The sequence below is a fragment of the Puma concolor genome, chromosome D2, assembly GCF_028749965.1.
Source record: "Puma concolor isolate L17-30 chromosome D2, mPumCon1.1.hap2, whole genome shotgun sequence".
Classification (NCBI taxonomy): Eukaryota; Metazoa; Chordata; class Mammalia; order Carnivora; family Felidae; genus Puma; species Puma concolor.
The window spans coordinates 14,375,783-14,394,674 of record NC_141677.1 but is presented as its reverse complement, the minus strand read 5'-3'; the positions used below and the strand labels follow the sequence as shown (position 1 = coordinate 14,394,674).

At 51.6% G+C, this 18,892-nt stretch overlaps 1 protein-coding gene across 3 annotated transcripts in view; it reads left to right on the top strand.

Annotated features, from left to right (window-relative positions):
- The window catches only part of SLC35F3 (solute carrier family 35 member F3), a 406,817-nt gene that overhangs the window by 288,630 nt on the left and 99,295 nt on the right, over positions 1 to 18,892 (top strand). For all 3 annotated transcript variants that reach the window (XM_086679659.1, XM_086679658.1, XM_025915052.2), the window contains one exon: positions 13,998 to 14,322. In XM_086679659.1, the coding sequence (XP_086535785.1) occupies positions 13,998 to 14,322 (325 nt within the window). The remainder of the gene's footprint in view (positions 1 to 13,997; positions 14,323 to 18,892) is intronic.

Genomic DNA, 18,892 nt, shown 5'->3' with positions numbered 1-18,892 from the left:
TTTGCTTGGTGTTTTTGTTCAGTTTGGCTCTTGGTCTATTTTTTGAAACCATTTACATCTTATGTGCTCGCTTTGGAAGTGCTGAATCATTTTGTTTTGCCTTGGATGCACAGGGCAGGGTGGTCCCCATCCTGTGGCTGTTTCTGTGTGGCTGGCAGACGGGCTATAGTGACAGAATGCAGCCAGCAAGGAATATTTATTGGGTTGTGGAGTGTGTCTTCTATGGGGAGGCAAGAAGGCACCAGCATGCGGCACATATAAAACCAAAATAGAAAATGCAATGCTGGGCTGAACTGAAACACAGAAAAATGGACAAGCGGACTTCATTTACTCGCCAGAGACCTCATCCCACCCGACTCCCCCATCCGTTGCCCACTTAGCGAGGCCCTGGAAACGCAAAAATAAACAACAACGCTAGCTTCGTTTCCTCAGGGAAGTTTTCAGTCTAGTGCCAAAGAGACATGCAGATAGATACATTATCTAGCGTAAGAGAGAAAGTTCTGGTACAGAGCTAAGGACAAAGTGTCACGGGGACGCTGATAATTGAGTAATCTAAGGAGGCCCTCGCGAGGAGGAGACCTCCTTGAGGAGAAGACCTTCCTGAACAAGAGGAGGCCTGTCTGAGGAGGAAGCCTTCTGAGGTAGAGGTGTTGCAACCGAAGTGAGAAAACTTGTCAGGCGCAGAAGGGAGGGTGAGCTGTTTCAGGCAGAAGGACTGGTGTGTGCACAGGCTTGGCCAGGAAGCATGAGAAGGGAGAGCAGCTGGGCCCCAGAGAGGGGTTGAGGCTCGAAAAGTGGTTTCCAGCCAGGTTGATGGCATCTGTCCCGTCTGACAGCATATCTCGGTCTCCGATCCTTTTCCTCCCTTTCCCATCGGATGCAGACACTGAGCATCGATCAGTGGTACATCTCTAGTAGAGCAGTGTTTCCTGGGACCGTCTACATTCACAACCAGCTAAATCACACTCAGTAGAATTACATTCAGTAGGAATCGGGAGTTGAGAAATGCAGTAGGTTTCCCTAAGAGGCTGGCAGTGTGTAGTATTCTGGAAAGAGTGAGGGCTTTAGCATTAGGTGGGCCGGGTTTAGTGCCCACCTCTCGTGCTGACCTGAGTAACTTCGGCAAATGACTCAAGCTCAGTGGGAATCCGTTCTCTTACGTGAAAGCAAAGAGGGGCGAGACGTCCCTCTTAACACTGAGAATGATTGTTTTTGCGAATGTGACAGCCGTGTTGCAGACACTTTGGGGAGATGGCTGCCTTCCTGCTCTTTCTCCCAAAGGAAGGATAAGCATTGTTACCCCAACTGACAGACAAGGAAACCGAGGTTCAGAGAAACTGCTCCTGCAAGGTCATGCAGTTTGAAAGTAAGCATGTCAGGCTGCGTGTCCGGATCTTCACTGGCTCCAGGGTGTTGCAGAACCTCTGTACAACTGCATTTCATTTGATTGGCAGTGGGAATTGCATCTGCTCACGGCACTCTGTAAGGGCTGGGTAAATGTTTGCTCACTGGAGCTCCCGCTACAATATGGCGTAGAGGTCTGGACCGTCCCTGGGACTCACAGACCCACTGTCATTGATATGCTTAGTATCTCTGCTCTGGGGCTGTCAGCCTGTCTCAGCCACCCCCAGTGTAGGTGTGGCTACTGGGTTTCTATTAATGGGGTAGGACTGTCATCCTGGGGTGCCCCATTATCACGTAGGTGGAGCCCCAGCCCTGTTGGTCCCGTCTTACGGGAGTCTTGAGAAACATACTGCCAAAGGGTTCCTGTACCCAAAAATGTTTGCCTGGTTGGGTGGTCCCAGACCTGAAAGTTCAGTAACAAAAGTCATTTGTCATTTGTGTATTGAACACACACGTTACCTAGTCCGCGCAAGAGAATGAACTGGATGTTGCTTGAGGACGCTACAGGGATAAATTACACAGAGCTCCCAAACAAAGGAGAAATGTCACAGATGCCATGTTGGAATCTCATTTTCTTTTTAATTCCATGAAAGGATGATAACATGAATGACGCGTTTCAGCAGAGGGCGCGCTCCCGTCTAGCTGGGACGCAGGTGACCACTAAACAGCTCTCTGGCCACCAGTCCCCCCCCCCCCCCCGCTTTGCCAAAATGACATAAACGAAGGACACGCTTTCCCGCTGAGCCTGGAGGTGGCCTCAGGATCTTTCTCATCTCCAAAATGCAGGTGATGACTGTACATCCTTTGGAACTGGACTTGAGCACGATCAGGACAGCGTGGTAGAGGCTGTTCCTGTGCCCTGTGCTGTCATGGGCGGGAGGTACGAACACAGTGTTCCTGGAAGAGAAAACCCACAGACAGAGGTGCACAGCTAGGGAAGGCTGGCACATGGCAGTGACCTGTGTGCCCTCTCCTGGGGCCAGAGCTCACGCTACCTGAAGAAGTAGTGGGGGACGGAAGGGGCCAGGGTTCAGAGGCCTCCTGAATGCTGGGCTCAGGAGAGTAAATTGCAGCAGGGAGGAAGGGGAAGCCAAAGAAGGGGGGAAACACACCATTGAAGTCGGAGAAAATTGGACAGTCTTCTATAGCTGTGGTGTTCCAAATGGGTCACGAAGTCTATTTCATCCATCACAATTAATGTTTTTGAATGAAGACGGGGATAGAGTCAACAGTGTCAAAACGTATCACGGTTTCGGGTGGAGTGCTGGAAAGGGAGCCGCCAAAGGCTTCTCTACAGGTGAAGCCCGAAGGTTCTCCAGGAGCAGAGATGCCATGAACAGTAGTGGCAATGGCAAGGGTGGGAGGGGAGGCACATCCATGAAGGAGAGTTGGGGGTCGGGTTTAGATGGGCTGAGTCGGAAGCCTTGGCAGTGCCTTCATGCGCAGGTGTGGAGTGGGCCAGGAGGTGGAGGGAGGGGTGGCGAAGGCTGAGTGACTGATGAGGTGAGAGCTGGCTCGAGGGGAGGGAGTGGGCACGCGCAGAGTCCTGACAGCCACGTGCACCTGGGAGACAGGGCGGGAGAGAAGTCCCCGTGGGCCAAACCAGAGGACCCACGTCATAGGGCGTCATAGCAACCACAGGAGGAAAACCAAGAAAGAGCGAGCGTGAGGTGGTTGCAAATACAGTAAAACCTTGCTTTGCGAGCATAGTTCGTTCCAGAAACCTGCTTGCCATTCAAAGCACTCGAAGCAGATTTCAAGAACCGTTGGCTCAGTTGTGATCACGTGACATTCGGCGGCCCCTGTTACTCAGACTGCAAGACGTCGCTCGTTTATCAAGTCAGAATTTTTCAGAAATGTGTGCTCGTCTTGCGGAACGCTCGCAGAACAAGTTACTTGCGATCCAGGGTTTTACTGTACGGCCAAGGAGGGCGGTTCTGTAGAAACGATTTCAGGTGGGTGCTGGTCTGCCGGCCAAATCTCAAGGGGTGAGTGTTGGGTGAGGCAGAGGAACAGCAGGTGTGGGGATACTTGGTTAATGTGTTTGGCAGTGAGAGCGGTTCTTTAAAGATTATTTACTTATTATTTTGAGAGAGAGAGAGGGAGAGAGAGGGAGCACGCATGGGGGAGGGGCAGAGAGAGAGGGGGACAGGGAATCCCAAGCAGGCTCCGTGCTGTCAGCGCAGAGTTCGACGTGGAGCTCGATCCCACGAACTGCAAAATCATGACCGGAGCCAAAATCAAGAGTCAGACGCTTAACTGACTGAGCCACCCAAGCGCCCCTGGCTGCGAGAGCAGTTCTCCACCTTCAGAGGGAGGAGAGAGTTTGAAAGCAAAGCATTGCTGTAGACCAGAGGAAGGAGGCTGGTTCCAGCACAGGAGAAATGTGGTTCACACAACAGTGGCCGGGGCGGGGGGTGGGGGCGCAGCAAGGGGCACGGGAGGAAAGCACAAGACGAGAGAAGGGGGCAGTGGCCCTGAGAAAGAGAAATGGAAGAGCTGATGAGCAAAGACACAGAAATGTGGACACGGCAGGGGAGGGAAGTCAAGGACCTGAGCTGGTGACTTTGATCTTCTTTGCAACATAGGACGTGGAATCATCTGCCGAAGATCACGGATGGGGACTGGAGGCTTCAGAGGTGGGAAGGAGTTCAGAATAGCTGCCTTGGAAGAGCCAAGAAGAGATGTAATTCTTAAAAGCCTTTTTGGCGAGTGATCCGTACTCACTGGTTAAGACATCGTGTGACTTGGGAAAGCATGTGTGGGGAGGAACACCGGGTGAGGGTCGGGACGCTGACGTTTCCTTTCCTGCTCCCCCGCTTGCTGATTAATATACTGGACGTGTCGCCTCACCTCTTGGAGCCCGGCCTTCTCTTCTCTGAAAAGATGGGGGATTAGAATAGATCTCCTACCCACTGTCTTCGCAAGACACATTCTATGAGTCTAGGAAGTAGCTTCCTCATTAGCAGAGATGGGTTTATCTGCTTAAAACCCTTCAGTAGCTACACTCAAGAGAGCAGGGCTCTGAGGAAATGAAACCCGGCAGAAATAAGAAATTCAGCCTGTGTTGTGTGCGTGTACCATGTGTGTGCGTGTGTGTGTGTGTGTGTGTGTGTCCACAAGGAGGCATGTACTCTTGTGGTATTTGAACATGGGGAGGTAAGACCAGCTGTGTGAGTACAACTTGCTCCCTGAATCTTCAGCAGCCGGAAACTGCTGGCCTCCAGAGACGACCCCCAGGTGATGGGCCGATGCAAAAAAAAAAAAAAAAAGTACAGGAAGATCTCTGGAAGGTACTGGAAGTCATAAGCCTTGCTCGAGGCAGGCCTGGGTGTTTTTGTAGAAAAGCCTCATGGTTCGGGATTAGCCGAGCCACGTCCCCGTCAGTTGGTACAGAAGGCGGGAGACAAAGCTTGGGAGGAAGAGGAAGACACGTTCAGGCTGACCCCACTTCCGGTCAGAACGCGTTCAGTCCTGCCCGTGCGTGACCCTGCTGAGAACTTGGTGGTCTGTTTCAGAAAACAGTGCTTTGTTCTTCAAGGGAAATCAAGTAGGATCCCATGCCATCAGCTAAAATAGGGCCCTGTTGTCCCGCTCCCCACTGGGGGACAAGGCCCCAGGGCGCACCCCTTCCTGCCTGTGGAAGGATTCTGCCTGGAGGGGCCATCCCCGCATCCAGCCTACCCTCTTGGGAAACCCTGGCCTGTCCCCATGAGCTCCGCCAGCCTGAGCTCCTGTCCACGCACAGGTCGAAGGGTCCTCTGACTAAGAAACACGTCAGCAACGGGGAGTGTGTGCGTGTTGGCCTGTGTTTGTGTGTGGGTCACCGGCGGCCCCCAAACATCACCGGCTGCGTGTGGTGAGCCCCTGCTGTGGGTACAGAGGTGCCGTGTGCCCGGGGCCGTGCAGATGGCGAGATTCCCGGGGACTGTGCGGGCCACTCACTGGCAGGGCGGCAGAGTAAGACTGGGTGCCCGCGAGCTGGCTGGAAGGCAGGCCTTGCTCCCCTCCCAAGGGAGACGTGGACTTCTCCTTCCCCGGGGCTCCGACAGCTGCTTTGAAAGCTTACCTGTAGCCAGTCACTTTCTCAGATGTCACGTTCGCCTGAGGCTGTGTACCCGTCGGGATTGTCTTAAAGCCGGTGTTTCCACACTTGAGTGTCATGGGGGGCCCTCTGAGGAAATGCAAAGTGGGGTGCAAATGCCACTGCAGATGTCTGGGATGTCTGGCCGCTGGCCAGATGTGGGTGTGACCCACTCTAGCTCTCTAACTGCCGCAGGGTAGGGCTTCAGGGTTCACCCCCCCGCCCCCAGTTCTTTATCCACACCGGGGAAATCATTTGGGTTTTTTATTTGTATTTTTTAACGTTTACTTATTTTTGAGAACGAGTGAGAGCACAAGTGGGGGAGGGACAGAGAGAGAGGGGGGACAGAGGATCTGAAGCAGGCTCTGTGCCCACAGCAGAGAGCCCAATGCGGGGCTCGAACCCACAAACCACGAGGTCATGACCTGAGCTGAAGTCAGACGCTTAACCGACTGAGCCACCCCGACGCCTGTTTGGATTTTTAAAAAGAACTTTGCAGTTGCCTTGTGTTCTGTCTCTGCAGACTGCCTCCGGGACTCACTTTCCAACAAAGGCCTGAGCAATTCACAGGAGGCGCATGCGTGTGAGATAGTATCTCATGTCTCTAATCCAGCGATCAGTGCAGTTACTTCTCCTGAAAGGTTATCCAAATAAGTACCCCGTCCTCTGCAGCTTGGCCCCACGTCGTGCACGGTGGCGGTCACGGTCTGTGTTCCCACCCCCATAAGCACAGCGCACAGCGCTGTGACTCCCTCAGGTTATTCCGCTGAGGCTGCCCTAACTAAGCACTGTGGACTGGGTGACTCAGACGGCAGACATGGGTTTCCTCAGTTCTGGAGGCAGGAAGTCCAAGATCAAGGTGGTGGCAAATCTGGTTCCTGATGAGGGTCTCTTCCAGGCTTGTAGAGGGCCGCCCCTTCCCTATGTCCTCACGTGGCCTTTCTTCCATGTGCACCCAGGGAGACAGAGAGAGAGAGAGCGAGCTCTCTGCCATCTCTTCTTATAAGGCCACACCCTGTCAGACCAGAGCCCCATCCTTATGACCTCATTTAACCTTAAATACTTGATTAAAGGCACCGTCTCCAAACACAGGCACACTGGGGGTTAAGGCTTCAATGTATGAATTTGGTGGGGGGAAGACGCAGAAGTTCATGACAAACTGTTCCAGGATGGTAAGTCCTGGCCCAGAGTCCCATACCCAGTGAGGCTCTTCCAAGGGTCTATCTTCCAGAAACCTGAAGCCCATCTCCAGCGATCTGCAGTTCTGACTGGGGTGTGGGGCACCACGACCCTAATCCACTTTCGTAGGGGAGAATAAGGGTGCTCTCTGTTCCTGTCGATGTTTGGGAGTCAGAGGCTTGGAAGGGCATCTCAGCCACTAACTAACCTGTGACCTTGGAGAACAGCCGTCAGATCCTCAGCCGTCCGATCTGCAAAACAATAGTCATACGGACCGCCAACATTATGACAGGTTAAAGAAAAAAAAAAGTTCTATAAAATCCTCTCACAGAGAGTAAGGCGTGTATACAAGTGACGCATACCTGTCACTTATCCCTTTTCCTGCCTGTGCCCCCCCCCACCTCTTCCTTTCTCAGGGTCAGCATCCAACTTTAATCATCTGTGGATTCTATTCTTTCCTTGTGACCAGTGCTAGCCAGGAGCACGTATGAATAATGCGAGCATTTTCCGACCCCAAATCCAGGAGTCCAAGCATGGTCTGGCAAGTACAGGTGGGCATAACGGGTCAGGGTATGTGAAGTGGGCATTGCTTTGGGACATCCAGCTTCTTCTTCCCTCTTCTCCAAACCACTACTTACACACACACACACACACACACACACACACACCATCATGCATAAACTCACTGCGCAAGTATTGAAAGAGTGTATCAGGTAAGCAAAACCTGACGTGCATTTTTGGGACATGAATTACACTTGCACATGGCCGTAAACAAAAACTTCCTTCTGAGCTCCTCAATTTTATAAAAGCTACTTAGTTGGGTGGCCTGGCTCCGAACCGGTGTATGCATCGGTGGCCAGTCAATGGGCAGTTTCTCATCAGGCACTCTCCCCTGGGCAGTCCGGGACACAAAAACGAGAGAGTAGGTTCTGGTTCCCAGAGCACCTCTCAGTCGTGCCCTGTTTGGATGGAGCTGGAGGCACAGAACCTCGTAAGATGCGGGCACGTAAGCACTGCCCCTTTGTGCTGCAAAGAGGGTGTCAGTGAATGTTAGTTGGGTAAGCAGCCTAAAAACATAACTAGTCCACCCGAGAGAAAGGAAAACATACAAGTAACACAAAGACTTTTATGTGAGCGTTCACAGCAGTGTTATTCACAGTAGCTGAAACCTGGAAGCGATGCACCTGTCCGTCAGCTGATGAACGGAGAAACACAATGTAGAATATCCATAAAATGGAATGCCACCCGGCCATAAAAGGGAATGAGCTGATGTCACGTGCTACAACATGGACGAACCCCGAAGACGTGATGGTCAATGAAAGAAGTCAGATGCAGAAATCTCCGTATTTATATGAAATACCCAGAATAGGCAAATTGGTAGAGGTGGCAGCTTTGTGGTTGTCTGGGGTTGGGGTGGACAAGGATGGCTGACTGAAAGTGGGCATCAGGACTCATTTTGAGGTGATGGAAATGTTCTACGACTGGATAGTGGTGATGGTTTCACAATTCTGTAAATGTAATAAAAATCGTGCATTGTACTCCTAAAGCAAGTTAACTTTATGGTTACGAAATGTATGCCTCCAGAAAGCTACGAAAAATAATTATGTAAGTCTCATTGATGGAGATGTTGTTGAGGGCTACCTCCTCCCAGTAGAGACCGGGTATTGCCTTTGCTTCTGGGAGGCTGGGACCATGCCAGCCAGTAGGTCTTTGATCCCGGCTCTGGGACCATGCCAGCCAGTGGGTCTTTGGTCTCAGCTCTGGGTCCTTTACCCCTAAGACATGATTTGGGCACTTACTAAGTGCAAACTTCCTGGATGCTTTTTCATAGAGTCACCAAAAGTCTACTTGTTCTCAGGCGACCTCAGAAAGAAAGTTAGTGTTCTCTTGGAAATTTGGAGGAGCTATTTTATGGGAACTTTAAGAGTGAATGCTTTTCCAGTTTTTCCTCCTTTCTCATGATAGAAATGGGCTTTCACTAAATAAACGCAAAAAGCCCCCGATGCATCACTTTCGCAGGGGAAAGCAGCGGGCAGCTCCTGAGGCTTGCCCTGGCCTGAGAATTGTGAGCTAGAATTTCCTTGTCCTGAGCAGACTCTGTCTCTGGGAGCTGCTGCTTCTTGACCCAAGACAGTGAATGCATTCTAAGTGCCATTAGGAGACCAGCAGTGCGTGTGATGTTGCAGGTGGTAGAACTGAAGCATGGTTTCAGTAAATTGCCTGACTCCTTCCGGGACAGAGCTCCGGATGGAAGTTCATGCACAGGTGTGGTTACGTCTCACCGCGTCGTGAAGTGCACGTTGTGCATAAGAGAACACTCCTCCGACCCGGGGAAGAGCCCTCCTGTCCCCCAGCGCTTCTGAGTGAATCAAGTGGCATAACCAATAGGGAGATGCTTGAGTCCACAATTCCAGCGTGTGGCAGTACAACCAGGGGGCCAGAGCGTATGGTCCAGTTTGCCCGCAGAACCGTTGAGGCTAAAGTGTTGAGGTTAGGATGGAAGGCACAAGATCGTGGATAGAAGGGTAGTTAGTGGTTGGCGGGAGGGGGTGTTGGAAGAGTGAAGGTGACATAAATAGCATTCCTCGTCGTACAACAATGGTCAGAGGAGCCGAGACAGGAATTAGCGTGAGGCTAATTCCGCACTGATTTCTTTGAGACTTCCTGTTTCAGCTGTTCCTTCCAGGAATCTGCACTTCCTGTTTCAGCTGTTCTACTAAAGGAGTGAAATCAAAGGCAGAGGAGTCCCTTGACTTGCAATTTAGGATGGGAGGGAAAGTCAGCAAGAGTTCCCTGCACTTGAAGACTTGAGAGGTTTTTGAGAAGGGATGCTGCACCCCTTGTTGTAATTCCTTCTGTCTGAAGTCTGAGCATAAATCAGTGCATTTAAAATGACCCTGAGAATGGTACCTGACATGGGGTACATTTGCTGCCTTTCAAATAGCGGAGAACCAGGGGCGCCTGGGTGGCTCAGTCGGTTAAGCATCTGACTTTGGCTCAGGTCATGATCTCGCGGTTTGTGAGTTCGAGCCCCATGTCAGGCTCTGAGCTGTCAGCACAGAGCGTAGAGCCTGCTTCGGGTTCTGTGTCTCCCCTGCTCATGCTGTCTGTCTCTTTTCTCTCAAAAATAAATAAACATAAAAAATTAAAAAAAAATAGTGGAGAACCAATGCACCTGAAAACCAAATTTATTATATCACTCTCTATTTACTCCTTAACTAATTCTGTCTATTGGTTATAGATGCTGGGGTATGAACTTCCTAAATAAAGAACGACTAACACCTGAATTTTCTCCCATCCTTTCAGCCACCCTGGCCGAGTGTCTGACCAAGGCAAGAACGCTGTATGTTAACTAACTTGAATTAAAAAAAAAAATTGGGTATCAAGATGGGGCAAGGTGGCAATGGATTTCAGACCCCACCACCTTCCTCACTGCCCCTCAGCACACCCTGTGTATTCCTGACCCTGAACTTTGTTCCACTCTCTACTCGGGGCCTTTCTATCTTTCATCCAGGCCAGCCTTCTGCATCATCTGGTTCTTTCCACCGGTATCATGGCCCATGCTGGTCGTGCTGGGTTCACAATTTCCATTACAGTCAAAATCCCTCTGTTTCACACATGATTGTTCTGTAGTTCTTTCACAGGTCTGTTTTGTCACTCCCAGACAGACTGTAAGTTCCTGAAGAACAGTAACCATGCTTTATATTTATTTCATTGACTGCCTGGAGCTCTTGGCACGGGGCAGATGCTTCATGGCAGCTCCCGAGTCAGCTGAGATATTCCTATGATACATCATACTGAATGTCACCCTTTGAAACTTACGACGTCCATGCTGTTATGCATTCAGTTAAATGAATACTAGAAGAAATACAGTATGACCCCAGTTTTGCTGTGTGTGTGTGTGTGTGTGTGTGTGTGTGTGTGTGTGTGTGTGTGACAAAGACACTAAAGACCAGGGAGACTGTGGCAAAATCTCCATGGTATTATCTCTGGGTACTAAAATTAGTCTGTAGTCCTTATTATGTATGCTCTTCAGCAATTTTGTAAACTACTTGTAAGGAAAACTTTATGGGAGGTAGATCTAGTATTAGGAATGAATGAGGCAATGAAATTGATAAGTAATTATTATTATCATAAGAAGCTCCGTACAGTGAAATGGAAAGTTGGCAATGAATTTGGCTGGGATGCCTACGATTCCTTGTGGGTCTGTTCCAGTGTCCCAAAGTGTGTTCCAAGGGGCACCATTCCTACCACAGGTGTTACGTTTAAATTATATGGGAAACACACGTTCTGTAGCTGTGGAAGTTCACGATGCGCATCAGCCCTGAATACTCCTTAAGCAAAGCAACCTGGTTCTGATCTATCTACCTAGTGTCCTCCAGGCTTTTCTGATCATGGAATCCTTTTTTTCTTATAATGCCTATTAACGTTGGGAAACATTGTTCTATCTTATTTTTAAAGAAGAGCCTGGATTGTAGTTTTGAATGTCTTTATTTTGCTTGTCTATTTTTTTAGGATTTTTTATTTTAATTAATCTCTACACCTAACGTGGGGCTCAAACTCACAACCCTGAGATCAAGAGTCGCACGCTCTACCAGCTTGCGTATTCTTAATATTCCTTTGGTTAAATGATCCAAAAGGCTTACAAAATTACGAGTATAACTTCTCATGGGGCGCCTGGGTGGCTCAGTTGGTTAAGTGTCCGACTTCGGCTCAGGTCAGGATCTCACTGTTCGTGGGTTCCGGGCCTGCGTCTGGCTCTGTGCTGACAGTTCAGAGCCTGAAGCCTTGTTCCGATTCTGTGTCTCCCTCTCTCTCCTCCCACTTGCCCATCTCGAGCTGTTTCTCTCTGTCTCTCTCAAAAGTAAATAAACATTTAAAAAATCTTTATAAAAAAGAGTATAACTTCTTGATTCCAAATCTACGGGAGTATTTTAACACAGCGTTACATGATTTGGTGACTTTCTCTTTCATCGGAACAGCACACAGCATCTGTCATCGCTTAATTCTTTAAGGTGTTTATTTTTAATGTTTATGTGTTTTTGAGAGACAGGGAGCGCAAGTGGGGGAGGGACACAGGGAGAAGGAGACAGAGGATCCGAAGCAGGCTCTGCACTGACAGCAGAGAGCCCGATGTGGGGCTCGAACTCACGAACCGTGAGATCATGACCTGAGCCGAAGTCAGACGCTCAACCGACTTAGCCACCCAGGTGCCCCTAATTCTTTAAGTTTTAAAACTGTATTTGGCACAGAGAAGGGCTAAATGAAAAAACAAAAAACAAAAAGCCGCAAGCCTGAATTTACTCAGCCTCCTCCAGAGTCCGTCGTTAGTAGGAAGTTAGTCGTGTGAAACTGCATTTGATTTGTCTGTGGACGTTTTCTTTCATCTCCATAGTTGTCTTTTCCATGAGTTTTTGACAGTGGTAATGGTGGTTGAGAAATCACCCCCAACACTGCTTGGAAATTATCCCCATTAATGAAGGCTTGCAGGGTCAGTCCCGCATGCCCGGCATTCAGTGTATATAAATTGAAATATGCGTGCATCTATCTGAAATTAAATTTCCCTTAAGTTGCGGGGGTTCGCTGGGAACAAAGTCAAGCCATACGGGTGGGAGGACATAACCCAACAGGATGCGAACCTGCTTGCTTTCGCCTTCCTGCCTCCTGCCCTCCAGCCCATGACAGAGACCCGCCACTTGCCGGAAGCTGAGAGGGTGATTAAGCATTTGATTTTCCAGAGGCCTTCTCATTATCATATACACTCGCATGAAAAGTAAGAGGAAGAAAGAAATTAAACACTAATAAAGCAGGCAAGGAAGCACGCTATAGATGGTGTCGAGCAGGATTTGAGCTAGTAAAGGACGTGATCGCTCACGTGAGTAGCCACGTAAGGCCCGGTAGAACCTTTGGCTAAAACAGATACAGCCGGGGGCTGACAGTTGGGTCAGGATTTTTGCCTCGTGCATGTACTGTTTTAGAGAGCATCATACACGAAGCTCAGTTGACTGTGTTTAAACAGAATATATGGAGTATGTTTGGCCCCAGGAGATTTTGCACTGACTCCTGCACCCCTGTAATAGACACGGCCTTTGAGCACTGGGCGCCCCCGTCCAGCTAAGTGCCGGGCTGACCGTCTGAAAGGCAAGTGTGCCGGAAATTTGCATCTGTCCATGATTACACCCTACGCACCGTTGCAGCTCTGTCTGCATTTCCAGCTGACCGGCTCGCACACAATCGTGAATGAAAACCAAACGGTGGAAAATAACGCCTTTTTACCTCCTCTTGGTCTGTGGGAACGACTCTGCCCCAGGGCCAGGCTTCGGGCTGCAGGCTGGCTCCCAGAAGTCACGTGGCTTAGAACGGGGTGTCTGAGGCCTTCCACAGCCTCTGCTGCCAGAGGCTGTGGTTTTCAAGTAACGCTTCGCAGTGGGACTGAAGGCCGTCGGCAGGAAGACAAAGCAAATAGAGAGAGAAGAGGGGGAACGTCTATTTTTGCCCTCCACGCGGAGTTAGATGAGCATCTTGGCATTCGTGCGTTGAACGGGCAGAAGGAGCTGGTGTCCGTGGACTGGGAGCTTTCAGAGGTCAGGGCCTGTGCCCTTCTCAGGCACGCATCCCCGGACCCGGCATGCCCGGTGCCCCGGAGCACAGCGGGACGGGTGAGCCGACACAGACCAGGGTGAAAATGTTTCCACCTCTCCATGCGTGCTGGAGACGTGTTTCCCAAACACTGGTGTGCACGCAAACCACCTGTTGAGAGGCAGATTCTTTTGTATATGTATAAATATATCACGTATCGTCAAGTTGCCTAACATACAGTGTATACAGTGTGCTCTTGGTTTGGGGGGTAGATTCCCGTGGTTCATCGCTTCCGTACAACACCCAGTGCTCCTCCCCACAGGTGCCCTCCTTCAATGCCCATCACCCATTTGCCCCCCGCCCCCGCTGCCCATCAACCCTCAGTTTGTCCTCTGTATTCAAGAGTCTCTTGTGCTTTGTGGAAAGGCAGATTCCGATTCGGGGCTTCTGGAGTGGGGCCTGAGAGTCTCCCATTTCCAACAAGCTGGGGGTGAGCGCTGATGCTCCTAGCCCACGGACCACGCTTCGGGGGTCGGGATCCTGGAGGATCACTGAACCAGCGAAAACGTCTTCTGTTTAAGTTTTGTTCCAGAAGGCTGCCACGGCCCCTCATCCCCTCCCTGGGGCAGCTGGCCTTGACAGTGGCAAGTGGGGTCGGGGGCCTTCCCGCTCCCGCTCACCCCTGGGTTTCGGGGGCGATGAGGTGAAGGCGTGGAGGCCCCCAGGTAACCAACCCCTTCTCTTCCTCCAGGGGAGGAGCGCCCCCGGGATTCCCCGGGCCCGGCGGAGGCCCAGGCACCGGCTGGGGCGGAGGCCGGCGGGAGGACGAGCCACCGCTGCTGGAGATGCTCCCGGGCGCAGCTCAAGAAGATCTTCTGGGGCGTGGCGGTCGTGCTGTGCGTGTGCTCCTCCTGGGCAGGCTCCACGCAGCTCGCCAAGCTGACCTTCAGGAAGTTCGATGCCCCCTTCACTCTGACGTGGTTTGCCACCAACTGGAACTTTTTGTTCTTCCCGTTGTACTACGTGGGGCACGTCTGCAAGTCCGCAGAGAAGCAGTCTGTGAAGCAGAGATACAGGTAGGCACTTCCGTGGGGGCAGGCCTGCACTCCGGGCCGCTCTGTTGAGTGCTGGCGTTGCGTCGGGCCAGGGAAAGCAGCGGTCAGAGGTCACGGTGTCACCTGCTGTCTTAGTGGGGCGAGGATCAGAATCCTCTCCCCTTGGGGTGGTGAGCACCTGCTTCCTGTGTCTTCAGCCCGAAGAAGTCCTTTATGTGAAACAAGAGGCATCATCTTTCAGAGACAGCCTGTGGTAGGTCCCCAGAAAGGGGACAACTGGGACAGCTCTGTCGTTCCATCGCCCCTCCTCAAAGACTTGATCGTTCATCCTCTCTCTGACCCAGGACACCTCCTTCTTTGTGGTGTGATTGCCTGGGCCTGGAGAGGGTGGCTCTCAAAGTCAAAGCAGCGTCTAGACCTTGTTGACTCTACTTTCCCACGTGGAGTCCATTGGTGTGAACTTCCTTTCCCAAAGAAGCCAGAAACCCTGACAAACTCTGTACCTCTGTATACAGCGGGGTCCCCCCAGCCTTCCTTAGAAGTCACGTTGTCGGTGTTGACCCTGAGTCCTCATCCTATGCCAGTCGTTGGATCTCATGGTTGCCCTGATCGGAGGCCTTCCTGCTGGCCCAAATCTGATCTACTCAGGGCAAAAACAAAAAGAGGCAAGAACGCTGGCCAAGGTGACCAGGTGGGCCCTGGGAACTTATCTTTTTGTCAGCCCTCATGGTGGGGGAAAAATTTGAAAGTTGAAGGGTCTCCTCCCCACTGCCTTCTTTCCCCCCTCACCCCCACCCTGCCAAACACATGCCCCACGAAACCACCGCGCCCCTCGGACCATCTGCTCCGAGCTCCGCCCCTGTTTTCAAGCTGCCATTAGACATCACAAGGTAACGAAAAACATCACGGGTCCAAGGAGCAACGAGTCTGGGGAACGGAGGTCTAGACTCAGATTAGAACCTTCCTGCGGGAATGTGCCGTTATGTCGCTGTCAGTTACAGGCGGATGCGTGAGGTGCCCTACTTTTTACAGTTCCGACAGACAGAATTTGGACTGGAAGACCAAATTGGAAATCGGACCACAGATTCCAGTTGAAGGGGCTCCAATGGAGCATAGACGGAGTCATAAGGCTAGCTTCACACGTCCCCTGAGTGGCAAGGAATCCGAGCAAATTCAGTAGACAAGGCCCCTAGGAGCAAGGAGCCTGAAGCCTGGAACTGGGGCCCAGGCCTGGGGCATTCTCAGCATTGAATTAAACCAGCGGCTCACGGGCCAGCCAGACATTGCTAAAGCGGGACTTCGTGCGCCTCTCCTGAAGAGCAGCCAGACGCAGACTGAAACAGATAGGTCTAGAAACTTCCTGAGGGCCCAAGATTGGCCCCAAGGCAAGAGAAAAATAACAGTCTGCTTTTGGTCGCAGACAAGAACAGACACTCGGTAAATGATGTATTTAACAGTCATGTGGCTCTACGCAGAGTTTGTGATGGAGCGTTTGCCTTCCGTGAAACTGACTAGAATATGAAGCCCCTTTCCCTTAGCAAAGAGTTAGAAGTGAGCTTATGCCCCCTTTCTTGGGAGAGAATCCCTGGCAGAGAAGATGACGTGTTTCTCCCTGCTCCCTTCACCTGCGTGCACTCTAACAGGGCCTCCCCTGAGGGCAGCGGTGGCTGCTGGTTTACACACGTGTCCTCACGTGATCGCCACTCGCCTCGGGACAAGACGGGCACGGCTGGCTGCTCCGGGCAGGCCTTGAGCCATGTAACTGACTGCTGAGAACAAGCACAGAAAAAAAAACCAAGCTCAGTGGGTGGGGGGCGGGGGGGGGGGCGGTAAAAAGGCCAGGTGGGAAGAACGAGAGGTCACCTAAGTGGATTAGCTAAACACAGACATCAGTCAACACCGACTGCAGAATTGTCTTTCTGCGGAACGTGTCTGGAGAATCAGGACTTCCTGCAGAATCACGAAAAGGTTGTGGAGGCGGAGCGATCCGGACAGCAGTAAGGAGCAGGGTCCGTAATCACAACATGGTCAGCGAAGCCCCCTAAAACCTTGCCCAGTCTCTACAGTAAAGCTTAGGTCCGCCTCTTTAAAAAAATCTTTCTAACCATCTTTTTAAAAATCAGCTCTAAGCAGAACGGCCCATTTGCTAAGCAGTTGAGTGGGTAGCTTGGTCAAGCCGTGCACACCACTGAAGGGGCAAGGAAAGATTCTTTGTCAATAAAAGGGAGAGAAAATTTTAGCCTCACAGGCTTCACTTAGGAGATCATGACTCTGTCACAACTCAAATTGGGGGTTCTCTAAACAGACTTTGGGATTCCCAGAACTCAAGCAAGACTGAACTCACATCTCCCCTCTTTGTGCTTTTATCAGAATTAACGCCAGAGAGGGAAGGATCTAGAGTCAGCGGAAGAGGTGTGTCTCTGGCTAAAAGTGCTTCGGCAGGAAGCTGGGGAAAAGAGGACAAAGGTGGAGACCTTTTTCGCAGAGAGGGGAACAGCTAAGCCAGCTCTTCTTGTGCCTATCAAGCAGTCTGATGGAAGTTTCTTTTCCCCAAGCCCTCCCCACCCGAGCTGTGTTCCCAGTGTGAAGCCAGAAAAGTCAGCCAGAGTGGCAAGGAGAGCATACGTTGCCTAGTGCACAGCCCCTGCAACCCAACATGTCCACCCGGGATCTTGCTGGACGGCACATGCTAATTGGGTAGTTCTGGATGGATCTGAGTTTCTGCTTTCCTAACGAGCTTCCAGGAGATGCTGGTGCTGCTGGTCAAGGGCTGTGCCTTGACTGAAAAGGCCCAGGAGTTGTGAGTCTTAGCTACAGGGTTTTAAATGCCGCTAATCTGACCAGATGTAGGAACCAGGCTTCACCATCCCACGTGGAACCGATGAGTGACTCACTTCCGGCCCCGGGGCTGTTTGAGCTCAGGTCCTGTGCCACTTTCGAGAGAGGAGAGGCTCCATGGGCAATCATTTAAGCTGTGGGAGCCTCAGATGCTCACTTGTAAATGGGAGGTGATGACACGTGCACCATCTTGCACACGAGATTGTTGTGCGATCAAATGAGGCACCATCCATGCACGCGCCCTGTAAACTGTGAAATGCTGTTAAGATGTGAGCAACTGTCGCTGTACCGTGATGACCGATTTTAATGACCGGGGCGGGTCTTGGGGGAAGTGCTAACCCTGCGGCCTCATGCAGGTGTTATGCCTTGGAGAAGTCAACTCCTGGTGCTGCTGGCGGCACGGGGCATCGTAGAGCTGGCCCGGGCTTCTCACGATTGGGCACTGTTGTTAGGAATTAAGGGCACAGATGCAAAAACCCCCCAGCCCAGCTGAACTGGGTTTCCAGTCTCATGCCTCTGGTTCCCTGCTTCTTGCTGACAGCGGGCCATGGGGATGTGCCAAGACAGTAGTGGTGCCTGGGACCCAGGCTGGGCTCCGGCCATGGAGATGTGTGTGGGCGCGGCAGAAACCGCAGTCACAACGGGAAGGGGGCGGTCCTGTGAGTCTCCTACACAGCTGGGCACCCGAGGAAGAGGCCGCATCAGGTCCATGCCCCAGAGAGGGATGACTTTCTAGATCAGGAGGACAGCTTCCCAGATCCCAGGGCTCACCACAGGGAGCGGAAATCAGCCAGAGCAGATCTGGGGCTCCTGCACTCTTGTCAGAAAGTCTGCCAGGAATTTCTTCCAATAGTGACTTCTTTTCATAAGCAAATGCTAGAACCTTCTGCTATCATGCAGCTGCCAAACTAAGTGAACGATACAGTGGTGACAGATGTTTCCCTCTGCCTTTTGTAGCTTCAGGCTTCTGGAAGCTAGCCAACAGATTCTCTTTTAGAAACAGCGAGAAACATTCTGAGCCAAGAAAGGGGAAAGGGCAGTTTGGATACCTTTCATCTTAAATCTTATCAGGGCCCAGTGGGTATGGAGGTAATGGTCTTAATGCAGGAACCGTGTGTGGGGGGGGGGGGCGGGGGGAGGGGTCTCATGCAGCTGTAACATTCAAGGTCAAAGGAGCAAATTGGGGCAATTGCAAGCCAGAGGCTTGTTCGTTCTGAAAATGGCATCGCACGTCTTCTCCGGGCGGGGCACTAGGGACATGATGATAAATGGTCCCTGTCCTCAGAGAGCACCTGGTGTGGGAGTCAGATAGGCAAGCAAGGTGTGGGGGTGTGCAGGGGAGCCCAGGAGAGAGGCCAAGGGCGTGGGTCCTCGGCAGGATGGGAAGGTTTCTTAGCGGAGATGACCGAGGGACAAGCTCTTTAAAGCCAAAGCACCCTGGGCCAGCAGAGTAGCACAGAGAAACACAGAGGGAACACAGAGAGCATGGCATGCGAGGGGCTCTGTCTTGGCTGTGGGAGGTAAGCTAGGCGGGAGCAGCCCCTGGCGATCCTCCCACACCTCCCACACCTCACAGAGAGGTTGAATTCTTGTGTGGATACTAAGGGGGAGCCATGGAAGGATTCTAGGTAGAACAGAGAAGCCATCAGACTGGATCTAGAAATACTACCACCACCATCAGACTGGATCTAGAAGTACCATCACCGCCATCAGGCTGGATCTAGAAACATCACCACCGCCATCAGGCTGGATC